Source organism: Apaloderma vittatum, unplaced genomic scaffold (genome assembly GCF_000703405.1).
Source record: "Apaloderma vittatum isolate BGI_N311 unplaced genomic scaffold, ASM70340v1 scaffold23008, whole genome shotgun sequence".
NCBI classification, from domain to species: domain Eukaryota; kingdom Metazoa; phylum Chordata; class Aves; order Trogoniformes; family Trogonidae; genus Apaloderma; species Apaloderma vittatum.
Window position 1 is genome coordinate 21,666 of NW_009729375.1, and position 19,656 is coordinate 41,321.

At 39.1% G+C, this 19,656-nt stretch overlaps 1 protein-coding gene across 1 annotated transcript in view; it reads right to left on the reverse strand.

Moving 5' to 3' along the window:
• Positions 1-1,043: 1,043 nt before the first annotated feature.
• The window catches only part of CLVS2 (clavesin 2), a gene marked incomplete at its 3' end in the record, with an annotated part of 26,533 nt that continues 7,920 nt past the window's right edge, over positions 1,044-19,656 (reverse strand). Inside the window, exon 2 of the mRNA XM_009874426.1 lies at positions 1,044-1,218. Within this exon, the coding sequence (XP_009872728.1) occupies positions 1,044-1,218 (175 nt within the window). The remainder of the gene's footprint in view (positions 1,219-19,656) is intronic.

The window sequence follows — 19,656 nt, forward strand, 5'->3', positions numbered from 1 at the left end:
TAAAAACGTTAAAATACACAGACAGCAGGGAAGATTACTTCTGAAGTATTTATGACCACAGGATGCCTGAAAAGTACTAAAAATAAAATGGAAAAACCATGACTTATAAAATCTCTCCTTTAAAATATATAGCTACATGAAACATGATTCTTAAGCACATGATTCTTAAGCAAAGGCAGCCCTGCTTTACGCAGGGGTTTGGACAAGGTGATGTCCAGAGGTCCTTTCAACCTAAACAGACCTTGGATTCTATCAAATGCCCACAATAAATAAGATTGTATCAGACCACTTCAAACCAAATATCCATCTCAAGTCTAACAGTAGACATGGGCTCAGACTCTAGTGGAAAGGGCTGAGGTCCTTTCTGAGCACCACATCTTATTCTCATCTTCAGGTTGCTCCATCAGGCCCCGGCTGCCTTGTCCTCACTTTCCACCTAACCCCGTTAGAGCACATGGGATTAACTTGCTCCTGTTTATTTGCAAGTGCCAAGTCTATGCGCAGCCCCTGAACAGCCTGAACCATAACGTAACAGGATTCTGTGTGACAAATGAAGGCAGTCAGAATGAGGACACAACAGGGAGCCTGTCCCCCCCTTCCTCATTTCCCTCCGACAAAAATGCGTCCGAGTGAACGCGACGGCACGCTTCCATCTGCTGAGGGGAGATGCTCTCTTCTCCTGCCACCCTCCCTCTGTATGCAGATGTGCTTGCATGTGGACTGCTCACTCCAGAAGGCAGACGCTACTGGATTTTAATCCCCCCGAATTCTCTGACGGATTTAGCCTCAAATCTCTAACCGTCCTCCTCAGCCCTGCGGTAAATAACACATGCATTGGTTACACTGATTTGCAGCTGATATAAATGCAAAAGATAGTCAAAACGAAACACCTGAAAGTTAACCTATGCCACAAGTGGACGGGACACTAAAGCGTTCTGGATTATTTTCTCCCATGGCCCTGCACCCTGCCCAGTGCATGATGAGGCAAAAATCAGTGGGTGCAGCAATAAAAGTTGCAGGTACATGCATTATCCTCCACCTACCTGTAACCCCTCAATGGCCAGTTTGAGGATAGATGGCGTAAGCTTGGAGGCTTGCTTGAAGGAGAAGTTGCTCCAATCTATAATTAGAATGAAGCCATTTATCTGAAGCTCCTGATCTTCAATAAGCACTTCCAAGGACAGTAGGATAGCCCGAAGGATATCTATGAAGGAGTTCCTAAAGACAAAGGAGAAAAAGAAAAAAAATCAGTGATTGTAGTTATCTTCAAACCTCAAGATACTCAGCTTTGCTGTGGATGGGGCATGAGCAAGGGACAGGGATTTATTCTGGTAGAATTCTTCTGAAAAAAAGAGTTGTTTCAGAGGTGTCACTAAAGTGCTCCTGCTCTAAAACTCACATTCCCCTGGTTGATGTGATAAGTTCCACTCACTGGTGGATAGAATGAACCCTGAATTAAATCTTTTCAATTCTACTGGCATTCTTTACAATAGATTTTAACTTAGCTACTTTGGAAAAATATTTCTCTGTGGTGAAATGAAAGGAATTCAGGCTATCAGTTTAAATCCCTGCTCCTTCAGATATACTTTGCCAGTATGTTGGGGTTTAGTGTGTTTTGTGGGGTTTTTCCCCTCCTTCTTTTCTTTCTACTGTAAAAATGAAAATCAGAAGAAGAAATAAATTAGTCTAATATTGATGTTATGGTTACAGCTAGGCTCCGCAGCTTCTTGCTTGAGTGGAGGGAATGATTCTAAGCTTGCACAATTAGGTTTGACTGTTGTCTTATTTCTGTAAACAAAATGCAAAACAGCAAATAGCTGTATCCACTCAAAATGGGAATTCTTTATTAATTAGCAGCTACCAATAGGCTGGTTGCAAGGCTTCCCTCAGCTCTGGGAGAATAATTAGAAATCATGGAGGCCCTGAAGGAGATAACAAGTGACAGAGAAGAAACTACTGAAATGTTTTTTAATATGAAAGTCTGTACTGGGAAGCCTGGGCCTCTCTCTACTTCCATCTCATGCATTTTACAAAAGTGAGAAATGGACATTTAAATGACTTTTTCCATATTTTCACCTAAGTCATCTGAATCAGGCCCTCTTGTCTCTCCTTCCCATTAAGGTGTTTTACAAACGACAGATTCTTTTAGAGAGCAACAAGCAAGGAAAGCTTCAGAAAGTACAGCTTAACCTTCTGTGAAATGAAATTGTAACATACTGTTACTGCAGTCTGCCTTAATTCCACGTAACTCTGAAATTTTGATGAGGCCTGAGGTCTATTACAGAGTAGGCTCACATCATGTTCTCCCATGGAGATTTTCATTTAATCCTTTTCTACTGTTTTCTTTAACTTAAAACAAGTCATCTAAGCCTACAAAAACGTTGTTTCAAGTTCTGCCTGAGAGAAAAAAAACCCCTGTGCTTGATCAAAACAAATGTTTCTAATATCAGAAGTTCTACTCCTGAACAGGAGAAACACATGATAAATTTCTGTTAAAAGTAAATGGCGAAGTGTTTTCTTATTTCTTCTCTTTCCTTTCAGCAGATTTTCAGTGGAAATATAGATTCTTTCTCTAAAAACACATTCTTTTGAAAAAAATGTTTCTGAACTCTGTGAATCTCTAAGTTAGAAGCTTCTCTGAAGTATAGTTGCAAAGGCAACTTGCAGTATATAGATCTTAAAGTTAATTAACTTTATTGCTGCTGGGTACCAGACCACCCCTCTTCTATTTGCAGGAACAGGGCAACCGTGACCTTTTCAAATTGTATGGGGGAGCTGCGCTAAATGAACAAATTGAAGGAGTACTTTCCTTAGTAACGTAAAGTGAAGGCATCCTGCTTGGACTGGAAACCGACATTTGGTTTTAGTCTTAATTTATTTCAAGAAATGGTGTATGGATTGCTACCTACTGCCTAGCTGAAATGGGTGATGATGACTTACAAATAGCAGCATCAGATTACTAGACCTTAAGTGATGAAAAAAGCGAATGCTCCCCTAGACTATATCTATTTGATGTATCCTATACTACACTGCCCCAGCCTCCCTAGTGATGAAGGTCAGCCTTCCAGAAGAACTGCCCCATGGAACTTCTCAGAGCTGTGCGGTGTCTCCAAAACTGTCCTCACACTCATGCCAGCCTTCTCTACTCTCTCGTTGAAAGTCAACAAAGAACGACATTATCATTCATGGGTTGATTTTCTGGCTAGATTGGGAAAAGTGGATTCATTCAGAGTTCCGTTTAACCCTACATTTTCAAATCTTAAAATAAGCCAAATACTTGTTGTTACTGCTGCTGTGAAAACAGGGCTACACTGTGACAAGTAAAAGTTTCATCCATCATTTGTGAGAAGTCTACTTAATAGAACTTTCAAACTCATAATCCTGCTACTACAGATTCTTTCAAAGGCTGTGTAATGATTTTGGTAGGGCTGTATGAAAATGGTGCACACAGTGTATCTTCTGAAATCCACTTAAACTCTAAATCACAATGAAATATTTCATTTGACTGAGCACAAAGTCTTCCTCTATGCTGAGAAATTCCAGTCTTTGTTGGAGTACTAACATAAACTACCAGGTTATCAAGCGATTACTCCCCTGTACTTCCCTGTAGTTTCAGTAGAAATTATTTGCCTGGAAGACATGGCACTCAGTTTTCTTAGTGTGTAACTGATCTGGCTATCCCCTGCCCAGATTCCTCTCCCGCTCTATGTATTTGCAGTTTTAAGACATGGTGTAGGAAATAACTCAAAGTGAACACAAAGACATTTTTCAGATGAGTATAAGGAGATATGAAAGCAGCAAACAAGTCCTCCAGGTGTTTTGGTTTTTTGCAGGGTCTGGATAGAAATCAGCAGAGTGCCACTTGAGGCTGAAGCCCTCCACTCCCTAATCTTGAGGCTTTGAGACAAATCATTCAGCTGTGTGACTGATTTGCATCCAAATCATTTTCTATGCATGAACACAGAACCATTTTCTATTAGTCCATCTCTTTTGTTCCTTTACTTAGTATTCTCTTCCCTCCTCCAACCTCTCTCCCCACCAGTTTAACCCTCTCATGCACACACACAAAAAAAGTGAAATTAGTTACTATTGCACAAAGGGAAATGTGTTAAGGTACTATAAGGATTCTGCATGAAACCTGCTGAAGTGAGTTAGCTAATTAGTGAGTAACTAATGAGTTACAAAAGATTTGCACAAGCCCTAGAAAGACAAAAAGGAGGAGGGAGAGAGAGCCTGTCTGCCTTGGCTGAATGGAAAGGTACTACAAAAGAGGCTCTTCAAATATCCTTTGGAAAATGGGAAGTTAGCCCAACAGAAGCTAGTGGTAAGTAACAATAATGTAAAACAAAAATGAAGATGGTTTAGCTGAGGGATTTAGTGAAGAGATTAGCCAAAGGCATAACATGAAAATAAATAAGAAGAAATTACTTAATTATAAGAGGTGTAAGCAGGCTGTGAGAGAATCAAAAGGCTCAGTGGAGTACCAGGGTGCAATGGGAACAATTAAAGGGGATAAAGACATTGCAGGGAAATTAAATGATCTATTTGCATGTCTCCACCACCATCCATTTTGAAGAGATACATGGATAATAAAGCCGAGAGACTGCTGGAAAATAAGGGGTCAAATAAAACATGCTGCAAGGAAGTGATACATTTTGGAGAAGATAGGATCAGTAAAGGCTTTTGACATTCTTAGAACAGTTAAGCACAGATTTTGTTTTAGGCGTGCTAGTGAAGTTAATTGGATTATTCAGATGGTAAGAAGTATGAACATACAGAAGTACTGGCAACTGAAGCTATTAAGACTGTCTGGTAGTAAGCAAAACCAAACTGTCACTGAAAATCCTAACTGTCCCATAAGACACCAGGCTAACGAAGTTTGGACCAGTGTTGTTATCTTGGCATTTGCAGACAACTCAGCTTAACATCTCTAAGTTAGTTTGTGGTAAAAACCTCTCTTCTGTAATCCTTAAAAGGTTGTCAAAGCTGGATAATGTTTAGCAAGCTTAATACATGGCACAGATACAAATCATATAAGAGACCACATCTCACTTTGTTCTTTCCTTACACAATAAATCAGTGGTGAAGAGCAGAAATGCACACTTAGCTCTGAGTCAGGGGAAAGCTGGCACTGCCCTGCAAGGAGGATTCCCACTGAGAGAGAAGTGCAGAAAAAGTAACAGAAAGAAGGACCAGAAAAACATCTTCAGATTGCCCCAAATTATTTGAGCTAATCAAAGCTGAAGAAGCTGGCTGTGCCTTGAAATTGAATTCAGTCTTGGGCCCCTCAATGCATGAAAGACATTAAGGGGCTGGCGTGTGTCTGAGGACAGGCAACAAAGCTGGTGAAGGGTCTAGAACATAAGTCTTATGATGAGCAGTTGAGGGAACTGGAGTTGTTTATTCTGGAGAAAAGGATACTCAGGGGACACCTTAAAGTTCTCTACAACTACCTGAAAGGAGGTTGTAGGGAGATGGGGTTTGTTCTCTTCTCCCAAGTAATGAGGGATAAGACAAGAGGATATGAGCTCAAATTGACCCAGTTTAGATTGGATATTAGGAAAAATCTCTTTGCGTAAAAGGTTGTTAAATCCTGGAACAGGCCAATCAAGGAAGTGGTGGAGTCACCATCCCTGGAGGTATTTAAAAGATGTGTAGATGTGGTGCTTAGGAACATAGTTTATTGGTGGACTTGGTAGCGTTAGGTTAATGGTTGGACTCAATGATCTTAAAGGTCTTCTCCAACCAAAATGATCCTATGATTCTAAGAAAGGCTTAGAAAGGGATACGTGAATAACACAGCAGATCAATGCGGCTGGAGGAGGGAGAACCCAGGAAGGAACGCTTTTAGCTATTTCCACATGGAAACAACTAAAAGTTGCTTCTCATGGAAGAGCCCTTGGAATTCAGTAAGCATTGGGTTTTGAACCAGTGTTCATAAATCATACAAAGTCCTTTATTTCAGCAGATTGAATTCTGCTTTCTGCTCATGAAGTATTGATAAGAACCCCCCAAATTCCATCAATGTTCTTCAATTCATGTAGTTATTTTAGAAATTTAAAATCCACCTCTGCTAAAAAAAGCACTAGAAATTACTGACATACAGTCCTTGGGGATTCATGTCATGATTCAAACTCATGACCATGAGTACCTACCCTGCTTCTCTGGCATCAGAGGGAAGTAGCAGTCAATCCAACCATTGCAAGACCTGATCTCCACATTTTATGACCTTTTGGTGAGGAAAGGCCCCTTGTATGAACCCTGCACAACATGGGGCAGCCCTTGGCTGAAGAATAAGCAGAAAGAATAACAACAAAATGAAGAACTGTGAATAAACATGGTGACTCACTTGACTAATCCTGCACCAGAGGAGATGAAGAGAGGAACTCAGAGCTGACTCACGCGCTCTTCTGAAGAGGGCTTGTTTGTCTCATCTGTCTGAGGTCTGAATAGCACATATGGGCACAGAAATTAGCAAGGCTTTTGTGTGATTCGCAGAGAAAATGGATTGCCTTCACAACAAGTGTATGCAACAAATATTTTGATCAGCCGAGGGTTACGTTTTTCTCAGAACAATTCAAAGCCATTTTAACTTGTTAGCTGCAAGAATATGAATAATTCACCAGCACAAAACTAGATAAATTCTTACACAACAGTCTGAGATTTTTTCTTATTTTGCAGGGTACCAACCCCTTCCTTGTCATGCTCAAGTTAAGTTACAGATCTTTTTATTTCTCTGTAGAACCTGAATACATGCACATAAAACTCCTACTGAGTAAAACACAGGTTGTATTAACTTAATGTCATAGCTCCAAATTATTCTTCTGTCACATCCAGTGTAGCTATCTTTGGTTGTTCCAGTATGTCAGCTTCAGACAGACATCTCTTCTGTTTTGTAATGAAAAGATAGCAAGTTTTTCCCCACAGCATCTGTGTAAGTCTATAAATAAAATCCCCAGATAACTTTGTATCCAGGATAATACACTGGATAGATAAGTGTACTGATTCTTTTCTTCAGAAATGCTTTGTCCAACAACACACTGGGTATAAAAAATAGCGTAGACTAAACTGAGATTTAACAATATCAGAAATCCACTGCTTAGCTTATAACTGAACGGAAGCCAGCCACCCACAGATATCTGGCTGGCTTTGATTTCCTGCTTGGAACAAATTGGAAGCCTCTGCCATTGCCAGTGAAGGGGAAATGTACCAGGCTGCAGAAAGAAGCTGCATCGGTCTATTCTTTTATCATGTAAAAATTGCCTCTTAGTGGCTTTCTTAAAAATATAAAATTATTCCCCTTGTTATGTTTCTGCTGGAGGTTCTTCTGTATACAAGTACTGAGTTTTTTTGCTGTTACTTTCCACTTCAGCTGAACTCCATAGCAACCAATAGCCCCCAAATTACACGCTCTGCATTCAGGTCTGTGTTACAAATCTCCTCCTGCGTACACTCATTCATACTGTGGATACCCTTACCAAATGAATACTTTGTCCCTGATGTTAATGTGACTGTGCAAGGATCCTTTCTTATTTGTAATCTGGCTGAAAAGCAAGGACCTTTGCAGCCCCTATGCTTGGAGAGGAAGAATGCAGACTGTGAAGCTCTTTGGACCCACAGCTTCCATCAGAGACCTGCACAGGGGAACGCAGAGGTGACATCTGCTCTTTCCTTTGCCTCAGCCCAGGAACATGTCAAAACCATCTAGCAGGGAATCAGTCCAAGATAAAGCATGAAATTGTTATGCTCCCGAGAGCTCAAATAAAATCCCTCCCTGGGCTCTCCAAAATCTCTGCCCCAAATGGAGCAGGCAACCGATTGCAACCCGGCAAAGCACAAGCTCGTAAGGAGTCCTCCTGGCTGTAGGAGGACAGCCTGGCCCTGGGGCTGGTGGCTTGGCTGGGCTGCAGGTGGAGCACTTAGCACCACGCAGGGTGAAGCCTCACAGGAGCAGTGTGTGGCTCTGATTTGCCGTCTGCTGCTGCCGCTTCTGAAAGGAGATGTCAGGGTTGAATCTCAGGTGCAATACGACCGTTCCTCTGCCTATGGATTTGTTTTATTCCTTCAGGAGATTTTCGTACTAGCCACTGGTGATTTTCTTGTCTTTTTAGTACCAGGAGCAACGTTGTGCTTGCACATTGTGCAAATTTCTCTGTTGAGAAGGAATAAGTAACAATCACAGGCAGTGTGTTGTGATACTGTGGACATTATTAAAAGCCCTACCTTACAACCCTTAAATGCAACCAACAAATCAGTTCTACAGAGCCACTGTAGTAATTTGCCTTGATAGCCCCTGCAGGGAACAATGGGAATATGGGCAAAGAGTACATTCCAGCATGAGCACAGTCCATGGTGTTTTCGGATTAGTGGACTCCATGTTAGAGATGTAGGAGATGACATATGGGAACAGACTAATGTTCACAGCTCAGGATACTGTTTGAGAAGTAGTTTTCAGTCTCCTGTTGGGATCTTACCAATGGCGTGAAACTGTTCCCTCAAAGCACAGCTGTAGTAATAATGAACAAAATGAATGCTTGTACATGAATAACTTATGGTTAGAAGCATTAGGATTGATGACCTCTGTTATTTTATTTTATTCTGTGTGTTTGCATAGTCTTTTTTTATTCCCTCTTGGCACTGCCATCCATCCTTGCACCACACTAAGCTATTTGCTCAATTTCTTGCGTCATTGTGTTCCACAGGTTAATTTTTTTCATTACAGAAAGGGAAAGGATTTTCTTTTGAACAGTATGAAGCTACTGTTTAATCACAGAAAGCAATTATACGGCTCCTTTGTTCTGTTATTAGAAGGTACAAATTACACCACTGATTCAGTCTCCCTGTTATCATGTCTTCTCTATGAGGTTCTACTATATCCCCACCAGCTATATCTCCTCGGCATCTTTCCATGTGAAAGAGTCCTGGACTTTTTGCTCCCTTCTGATGTGATTACCTCACTTGTTCTTAAAGCTAATGAATTCCTTTCATTGTCCTTTTTTTTGGGACAGTTGTGTTTTTTACATCCCCTTCTTCTTGAGATAATACAATGTTAAGTGAATTCAACATTCAAGGTGAGTTTAGAATATCAGCATACATTTAAGAATATGTTATCTTCTCCTTTTTATTCTCTGTCTCATCCTTAATGCAGTCTAACATCTAATTAACTTTTCTGACCATGGCTGCACAATAAGTACACTTCTTGTGCTGTCCTTTATGACCTGATGTTTTTTTAAAAAGGTTAAAAGTAATTGAAAACCCAGAAGAAACTGCATAAACAAAGGATAAAGGATCTTCATACAAAATGTGACCATGTATTATAATCCAGCATGTTCTTGCACTGCACTTCTTTGCATAATAAATCCTGCTTTTCTAGGTCACTCAAGAGTTTCCCATGATTTTTGCAATCTTCGCTAACATAAACATCTTTCTGTTTACTTTTTGTCACATTACCACTTACCTCACCTGCATCTGCCAAAAGAGTATGACTGCCAGACATACCGACAATATAATTTTTTCACTTACAAATCCTACTCTCTGTCTGCAGTCAGTCTTACAGCAGGCCTCAGTAATGACTAGACCAAGTAGTAAAGTTAAAATCAAGTGAACAACCCATCAATCTGTATATTCTGAGAGTGCTGAGTTCATAACTACAAAACTCCTATTACTGCTTGTAGATATTGGAACAGCACCTGGTTACTCACACAACACTCATCAATCCAGAAAGCTTTGAAAAATATATCAGAATGTCTGGAAGTTCATTCAGAGACACATTTTTCTCTCTCTGTTGGAAAGTTTAACTGTTCAGCCAAGAAATAGACTCCTTTGTGCTTGACATTACAGTAATGAACTTTCAGCTGGTAGTCGCCAAGCTGACAATGAACCCAAAAAGTTGTGCATAAAGTCACCTTTTGGCTTCTAGTACCTAGTCTGAAGTCTCTATGAAGCTCTAAGATCAGAGAAGAAATCCGGTGCATCTGAACCTCAGATTTTTTGAGCCACATACAGTGTACAATCAGTGCGCTTGACAGATGAGAGTCAAAACTTGCTTGTGAAAGCAGCTTGTATTTTGAAATAAATTCTGCTGAAGTTATCCTATTCCTTGTATATGGAATTATGGGAGGTACCTCATATTCTACAGGATGAATAAAGTCAGGAAAAAAAATAGGAACCTGGAAAGTTAGGTAGGTCCAGATTGTCAGGAACAGACTGCATAAAATAGAATTATAGAATCGTTAATGTTGGAAAAGACCTCTATGATCAAGTCCAACACTACCAAGACCACTAAATCATGTCCCAAAGTGCCATATCTACACGTTTTTTGAACACCTTCAGAGATGATGACTCCACCACTTCCCTGAGCAGCCTGTTCCAATGCTTCACTGCTCTTTCAGTACAGAAATTTTTCTGAATATCCAATCTAAACATCCCCTGGCACAACTTGAGGCCCTCAGGCTCAAGAAATTACAAACTATCCATTAGGAAGAGCAGAGCTGAGAGGATCATGATGAAAAGACACAGTAAACTGTGACTGAGTTATGAGTAGAGCCCTGTGCATGAAATTCCAGACACTGCATGAAGGTGACAATCAGACAGTACCACATCCCTAAAAACAGCATAACATGAAGAAGAAAAAGAAAAATGCAACATCCCAGTGGACTTCATTAAGTCACTGTGATATCCTCCTTGGCACGTGTTAAATGAATGTATACATATATAGGTGGTAGAACACGGCCTGTGTATCTTCATTGACAAGGTCATCCTGTGGTAGTAATGTAAATCTCCACATAAAGAGTTATAATTTGGTTTAGGACTTATAGTTGTGTTCCCCAGATGGTAAAACTGAGAAACAGAGAGACCATATTTTACTCCTCCTTTCAGGAAGAACAAAATAAAAAAGCAGAACAAGTATGGATGGTGAACAGCCTTACAACCTCTCTCCAGTAAATATGGCATTTTAACTATCATAATATAGAGGATGATGTTACTGAAAAGCTTGGAGAAGATCAGCAGTCTCTATACCTGGCTGGTGGAGACCATATTAGGATTTTGCTACCACAGCAAGAACAGATTGATGAAGCTATGTGGGATGTCATCACCAAACACAAATAATCAAAGCTGAATCTCCTCAGATATTAAGTAAGAGGTTATCAAGACATGAGAAGAGGAAGTGAAATAAAATAGAAATGCAAGTATATCTTAGTAAATACTTAAAATTACTATTGAATCAGGAAAAGAAGCATATGTGTATGCTTATGTCTGTACTTAAATATCTGCAGTGAAGATGGCAGATATTAAAAAGGTGTACAGAAGTCATGTCAATCAGAAAAAGGGTTATGAATTATTTTAGTTGGAGACCTTCAGGGCCAATAAAAAACAGACATGAAAATATTCTAATCATTTCTTACTAGCAAATGAAAAGATGTGTCAAGCATTATATATCAAAGATGTTTCCCAATGGATCAATAGGCAACTTTGATATAACTGACAAAACAGAAGAATTTGATATTATTGATGTAGAAATGATCATTGGGGAACTCAAAATAGATGCTATAAAGATTCATGAGACAGCAGCGTAGGAAATATTAACTGCAGATCTCTTCAGAAACAAAGATGAAGAAAATTTGCTACCACTGATCAGGGGAGAAGGACCAGAGAAAAATGAACCTGTATAGATTTATGAAATAGGCAACACTGTCAAGAGTATATGGAATCATGGTGCTGCCAGCCGCAAAGAAACTGCTTTGCACAGCTATGATGAAAAGGATATGCAGTGCCATGAAGCTCAAGAAAAATGAGCAGTTTCCACTCTATCCACTTTTGAGTGATCATATTTCATGCAATATCACTGGAGAAAGTGGAGGAATTAATAGCAACAACCATTCCCTCTGAGAGAGCAGATTTTTTTCCCAAAAATCCATTGAAAGTGTAAGCAAGATATCTGTAGAAGACTTCAGATATTACAGAATCCTTAACGAGAAAAAATGTGATGCAATCCAACAAACAATGAAGATTCTGGTCAAGTGGAATTGGAAAAGGTTACGTCTTCTTACTCATGTTTTCCAGGTTTTATCTCAAACTTCATTGGGTATCTGACCTCTCACGGGCAAAGCAGCTGAAAAGAAGTTGCTTTCGGAGATTTGAATTCCATGGACACATGACTCCTCAATATGTCAATCAAAAGACTGATAACCAAATTAATTTTACAATTACCAAGTAGAACCCAAAAGTTATGGAAGAGAGCACCCATCTGAATCATACCACAGTGTAGGAGAAACCTTAGGCACTACTTTTGAATTTATTTCTATAGGCAGTATGAATGGCAATTGCTCCTGTAATGACTCCAGTGAGTGTGGTGATTGCTCCTTTTGAAGGAGAATTACTGAATGGGGAAATCAAGTATCATCAGCTCTATATTGTTCATCATTGCTAGCCTTTTACCGAATGTATTTTTGTAAGGATGACAAGTAATGGGGCAAAAGAAAAGAGGTCTGTCTAAAGGAAGATAAATATCTTTTTCTGTAGATTTTACCACCACTTATGCAGAACATGTTAGGTAAGAGGAACAAAAAATATTCAGATCCAGAGACAGCTACAACCACCTGATGCTTTGTAAGTAAGGAAGCAAGCTTTCCTACAGTGTACAGTGTTTCTTTGACAAAAGTTATTTGGAATATTCTTCTTTTTAAATATTTTTAACTTTTTTTTTTTGACCTTGAAGTTGCAAAATATGTTTTTATGAGAGAATTTCAAAACAAAGAAGTGAGTTTAGGAGGACTCCTTGCAACACAAAAAGCCAAATGGAAATTTTTCCAAAGCAGCCACCTGAACAAATTAATGGGACTGGTCCAGATGATTTAGAAATAGAACAGTGTTTAAACTGGCTTTCCCAAAACAGATGAAGTAACTATGAAATAAAAATATTAAAATGCAGGTTGTAAATTGAAAATTAGAAACAGCAAGGGTTACATTTTTTTTCTCAAATAGATAGCATAATCACAAAGGGAAAAATTCAACATGCTTTAAAACTCCAAGATCAGTACTTCATCATTCTAGAGTACTTTATTTTCGGTGGCTCCATTGGCTTGATACATAATTTCCCTCTTTTTTTTCAAAAAAAAAACAGGAAAAGAATGAGCAATCTACCTGAAGCATTTGATCAATGCTATACTTGTATTGCATTATCACTATTTGTAATCTTACGTTTCTGGAATAAACTCTGTCCTTTAAGCAAGATTACTCATTCCATGATCTAGCAGCATGAAGGCTTTTTCCTGCATGGGATGGAATGGGTCTTTGTGTCACATATTGACAGCGGTGGTGTGTAGTAACTGTTTAGGTTGAGATCCCAAAGGCAGCAGAAATAGGGTTGTGGAGCCTTGTATTCGATGTATGGTAATGGTGAAAGGAAGCCCAGCCTGCTATCCTCTATTCCCCTGAAGCCAGTACACTTTTTTGGTACTTGCCAGTTTCCAGTAAACTACAAATTACTGTTGCAGGTGCAGTGTGGTCCTTGCCTTAGTATAGTTATTATTTTGGCAAACTATCAAATTTTCTCAAGAATTGCCAGTGAAAATATAAGTGGTTTGTAAACTATTAAAATGCTGTTAGGTTGAAAAGAGAATTTCGTATGAATTGCAATGTTATGAATTCTGAAAGAAAAGTTTAATTAATTTCTTACTACACAAGTCGCCCTTACCTCTGTACAGTAGACTATATTTATATGTGTGAAAGTTCAGTCTCTGCCTTTTGGCAACCACTGTTCCAGGGTTTGATGTTTCTGGGGGAAAAGGGTTGTGTTTTAGGTTTCCTAAACAACTGGAAGATGTACAGTGATGATGTAATGTTTTATACTCTCCTATTTCTGTTTGTGTTGCTTTTTATTATGAAGCTGATATAATTAATTTAATTTTTTTTCACACTTCTGATAAGAATTCTCACATAGTCAATACAGGGAATTACTGAAGAAATGTGGTTAACTGAAGTCACTACTCTACTCATCCAATCATAAAAAATTGTTCATGGAGAAACATATGTAACAATTAGGTATGGAAAATAGCAGACAGCCAAAATGTTTTTGATTTTGAACTCAATGTATAGTGATGTCCTGCATTACCCCACACTGGTGTTTGTAGGAGGCAACTTTGAAACCAGTTCGGTGGAACCACCAGGACCTTTATTCCAAATGCAAGCAGTAGTGATCACTTCAGTGAAGACACAGGCAGGAGGGAGGTCTTGTTTTGTCAAAAGTTAGCAAAAAAAAAAAAACAAACAGAAAAAAAAAGATCAGCAGACATTACAATAGCAAGTCTAGTTACATGGCCTTGAGAAAAGTAGCAGGAGGAAAACTTCATTATTAGAGGTAAACATGGAAGTCTTGAACTAATAAATCATCCACTGCTTTCTACTTCCTTTTGTTTTCTGGAAAACAGCTGCATACTATGGTTTACTGGAATAGATGCACCTTGAAGATTTAATTTTTTTTTAAAGTAGCAAAACCTACTTTTCAAGAGATGACATGAGAGATGTGCACACCATGACAGAGAAGATATGACCTTTGGAAGATTTAATGTATAAAAGTTGTAATTTGGTATCATGTCATGTCTTGTTAAAAGTGTAGGGTTTGTTAATACTACATTGTGTGCCCTTTTTTTGTCTCTTATTGCCTCACAGTTTACACTTTACTGAAGGGGAAAAATCAGAGAGAGTTCATTCCTCTAGATCTAAGCACAGTCTTATGACACATTTGTTACAACAGTAGAATTCATTTGCTTAAAAGCAACTGTAGTACATACTTTTCTTTACTCAAGCCAATGATTTGACTTCACTAAAATGTTAGTAAAAAGGCCTTATGGCAATATCGGAGAAAAACTACAAGTGATCAAGTCTTTGCTGTAGTTACTTTCACTCTACAAAAACAGAGTGCTCCACAAGAAAAGCAGAGTGCTTGCAGCCTCTCTCTGTCATTTTTTAACCCAATCTTCCAGAACTCTTCATGTTTCCATACCCTTGCATCCAGTTGACTTAGCTTTGGTTAATATTTTGCAATTACAGTGTTAATAAACAGTGCTTAATAGTCAAGTAAATGCACTGGTTTCATTTCTGCATGAGAAGTAAATTAAGCCATAAGATGCTTAAACAAACATCTAATGTAAGGCATATTAGCAGTCTCGTTGTTGTATTTTGTCTCATAGTTGAATTTGTTGTTTTTGCTCATATGCATGTGAGTAAATGCACTGCTGAATTAGATGTTGTGAAAAAAGCTTTTCTTTGCCTTCCTGCTCTTTGGAAATGCACAAACCATGCCTTTGGGACACACAGAGCTTTTTCAGGGGAGAAAAAAGTAGGCAAATGGGTTTGTCCTGCCCATCCTGGTGTGAGAGCTGGACCAGGACCAAAGTCTCTCTGTGGGTCAAGTTGGGGCCAGTCCAGATTTCCTTCTCCATCTTTCAGGAAGCACGATTAAAGAAGGCCTTGTCTTCAAGGCAGTGATGTGACAGGTGGGAAACATTGAGTTATTTCCTCCCTATGTCACTGATTCACTGTCTGACTGTGTTCAGCCCCTGTGAGCCCATCCATTAGGCCCAGGGCACACACCTGCCCTGGGGATCAGACAGCTGCAAGCTGCCTGGCCCTGCCCTGCTGCACCAGGGACCCACCAGTTCTCCCAGGCCCCAAGCTCATGGCACACTCATTTTCATTTAGGGAAGGTGACTCAGTGCTCCTTTTCTCTTGTCCGTTTAGTCTGTAGACTTTTTAGGGTGAGGCTTAAGCCTTGCTTTATTTTTTCATCCTAGTGTGTTAGGACTCACTTTAGGGCTGATAGCAAAAAACAAATTCATGTAGGAAATTGATTGCTGGTGAGCACAACTGGCCAGAAGGAATGCAATATCCTCTTAGATACATCATGCAATAAGCAGTCACCCAGTTCAACAACCTCGGTGCTGATTGACTAGGCAAGAGTTTTAATGCAGCTGCATTCAAAGTCTGTGCATCCTATTATGTTTGACAATTGCCTGTAGGTTGCCTCCCTGCATTATATGTTAGTATAACCTTTGCTATTCATCGTCTTTTGCTGACTTTAGTGCAGTAAAAATCCTAGCACAGTAAAATCCTTAAATAGCACAGTAAAATCCTTAAAGTTCAAACCCACTCTACTAAGTATTTTTGGCTTGGCAAGTCCAGTAATATTCAAGAACATGACTTCATGTCCAGGAGACTAGATACTCAGCTGTGCCAGAAACATACCTCAGTGTGTTTCAGAGTTAAGATGAAGGTGACTTTACACAAATTTCCTTGGATGTCGGGATGTGGCTGCTAATTAGCAGGGCCGGCAAGAGCTCTGAAGGCCCTCCTTGTGCTTTTGTCCTTGATGGCAGCCAGCAGGACAGGCCATGAGTCTCCTGTGTCAGCTGGAGCATTCCCTCCATGAACATGTAGCCAATACGAGGTCTGCACTTCAACATTTCACAAACAGCCACATTCAGTACTTGAGAAACTCCCGCCCAAGGGAAAACTCAAAACCTATGAAACTAACACAGACAAAAGAAAGCACCATTCTCACTCAACTGCATCTGCATACTCCTCCTGACAGAGTATTTGCTCACCAATACTTTGCTTAGAACTTCTTCTATTACGGTGATGTGAGAAAGCCTCTCTTGGAGAACTGTTTCCAGATGGGAAACATAGAGATTCTGCAGTCTTCCACATCATAGACAAGCATAGCAACCGTTTGAAAAACTTAGGATACCTTGCATTATTTGTTATTTTCAAAAAGGTTCTCCTCTGGCAAGAATGCTGCAATAGTTCTTTGAAAAAATGAGTCTTGTGACCATTATTCTTAACACTCAGGGAGTGAGTGACAGTTCCATGATAAGAAACGACGACACTGAAACGCCGTAGAATGCCTGCATTATCAATTTTCAAATATAATTGGGGCCTAAACGACCCAGCATGTATTCAGAATCCCAGATGGGAAAATTGTTTTTACACAGCATTTCTTACATGTAAGATAGTCTGTTGGACTTTTAGATACCAGTGCTTACTGATACAATGTTCATGTTCTCAAACTGCAAGGTATGTTAAAACACCTTCTGAGTTTATCCTCCTCAGAGGCTTTTGACAGAGCAAAATTAACCACTAGAAATAGGGGATAGGAAGTTACCTGACAGAATCTCTCACTGCATCATCAGAAGTACTCCTAGTTTGTCTCTGACTTCTTCAATAAAAAATTCAGTGATGAAGAGTTCTTAACGGTTCAGGTCCTGAAACAACTTAATAATTGCAAAATGTTTTCTACTTTTTATAAATCTCTTTACTATTTCTTACTTTGCTTTTATTCTGTATTCCAATCGGAAAGGAAATGGAGAACTTTTCATTACTGTCTTTCATTAAGGTAAACTTTTATATATGGGAAGATTCATATCCCACCTCTTATTGTCCTCAATGTTTATTACATTGCCATATTTTCCAGGCTTCTCATTTTATTAATCTTTTTCTGACTTAGCTCAGATTTGTTTCTGGAGCTAGTAATTAGGGTACGGGTCAGCTGAGCTGAGTAAAGGTGAGTAACTGCTGCTGTCCTGCAGAGAGCATTCACATAATACAGCTCAGAGGTATTTGTATCCATCCTTTACCACAAAATCTTTTTGTGACCAATTACCATTTCCTTTATAGAATTAATCATAAATACCTTATTTAACAAACTGAAAGGTGAGAAAATCCCAGCAGAGACAAAGGAATCAGCCAGGACTAAAACAGTAGTGCCAGGTGTGTCTGGTGTCTCACAAGGCTCCTTGTGCTTTAACGTGGAGTCTATATCTGATATGCTTCTTTTTGAAGTAAACCCCCAAATCATCCTGAAATACTCTTAAATGAATCATAGAAAATGTTCTCTGAACAAGCGAATGCACATCTACCTGTGTATATATTTTAACAGAGAATAGTAATAAGATGTTGAGAAAAGGAAAGGCATTCATTGGCAGCTAAGGCATGCACAAATTGTCATTTTCCCCAGCTTGCAAAGCTCTTTTATTCAAAAGAAATTGAAGGTTTTATCAGAGTGAAACTGAATTTAAATCTCAGGACATCTGCAGGACAACTAAAAATGGCTTACATGTAAATAAGAACCTAAGAGATTGAAAGATTTCTAACCATCTCTCTCCCAAGGTCAGAGTTTATTCCTCCTTCTTTTTTATCTAAGTTTTCAAGTGAATATTGCAGTGCATTTGGAAGCAAGATTTTTCAGCAGTCTCTTTCTCTTTCAACAGAAATCACATTTCTCCTTTTGTGCTTACACAACAGATGAGTAGGATTATCCCTGGAAAAACAAGGTGATGCATTCTTATGCAGAAACCTCACAAAGTGAGAAAAGCTAAGAGGATCACAGGTCTAAGATAACAGGAGCGGATGGAGATGCCTTAGATAAGGTTATCAAAGTCTGGTATAGATTTTCATGGTCAGAAATACCTATTGAAAAGAAATTCTGTATACTAACACACACCCTAGTACTCCAAAGGGATATAGGCACTACCTGTACCTGTAGATTCATCTGTGCATTTTTAATATACATGCTGGTATGTCTTGACTTTGCTATGAAAGGAAGCCAGGAAAAAAAAGTTTAGCACTGGCAAGGGGAATGCATGTTCCTGATCACACATAGCAGTGGCCTTGTGCTTGTTATCCCTTGTTTTCCCATTTGTTCCTTCCTTCATATCTGAACGTACAGAATTCAGGTACTCTACTGGCATTGTATAAAACCAGAGGAGCTGAAATTATGGCTTTGTGGAAGGGAGCGTAACATTATCTACAGGATAGAGCAAGGAAGGCATGTGCACGGCTTGTAACTGGAACTCAATGAAGAAAACCGTATAGGTCCGAAAAGATAAAAAAAAGTCTTGACTTTTGTCCTGGTTTGCTTTGAGCTAAACAGAACCAATTCTGTTCACTGATTTTTACTTTTCAGCTCAGTCTCCTCTGAGAGGCTGCACTTTCTGAAATTAACAGACCAACAGCTGCATGTCTTGTAAAGCATGTGGGAGTACATCTCTTGTAAAGTATGCGTGAGAGTGATTCTACCAGATCAGACCAAAGATTCCTCTTGCCTTAAATACTCATTGGGACAGTGGCTAGCTACAGGTCCCTAACAAAGGATTTGATACATAGCAGATTGGCTAGGTTAAAATAGAAAACATACTAATTTGCCTCTAAAAATATTTCTTTTTATGTATACAGATACATTAACTACAAAAATATGGTAGTCAGTAGCTTAGAAGCTTACAGTTTCAATCAAATCCTGAATTTTGGCCCTCTAAAGAAGTACTATGAGATATTACATAAATAATCCATACATATTTCCCAAGTAGATTATTGCTGACCTTATAGTATCATAACATTACTCGGTGCTGTGATTTATACCACATATATGAAAGCCAACTCAGACCACGTGCCCTAATGCATGCACAGACATGTGCCATCCTCTGTGTGTCTGCAGCAGAAAACTGGAAAAATGATACTATCTTTCTAGAAAGAGAAAGCACCAATGAAGATATTTGCGTATTACCTTTCCCTTTAAAAATTAATCTTTACTGATGCAAGATTGCTCAGCATGGGCAGAAAATAGGCAGTTGTATAAGAAATAACTTCAGGAGGAGGTTAACT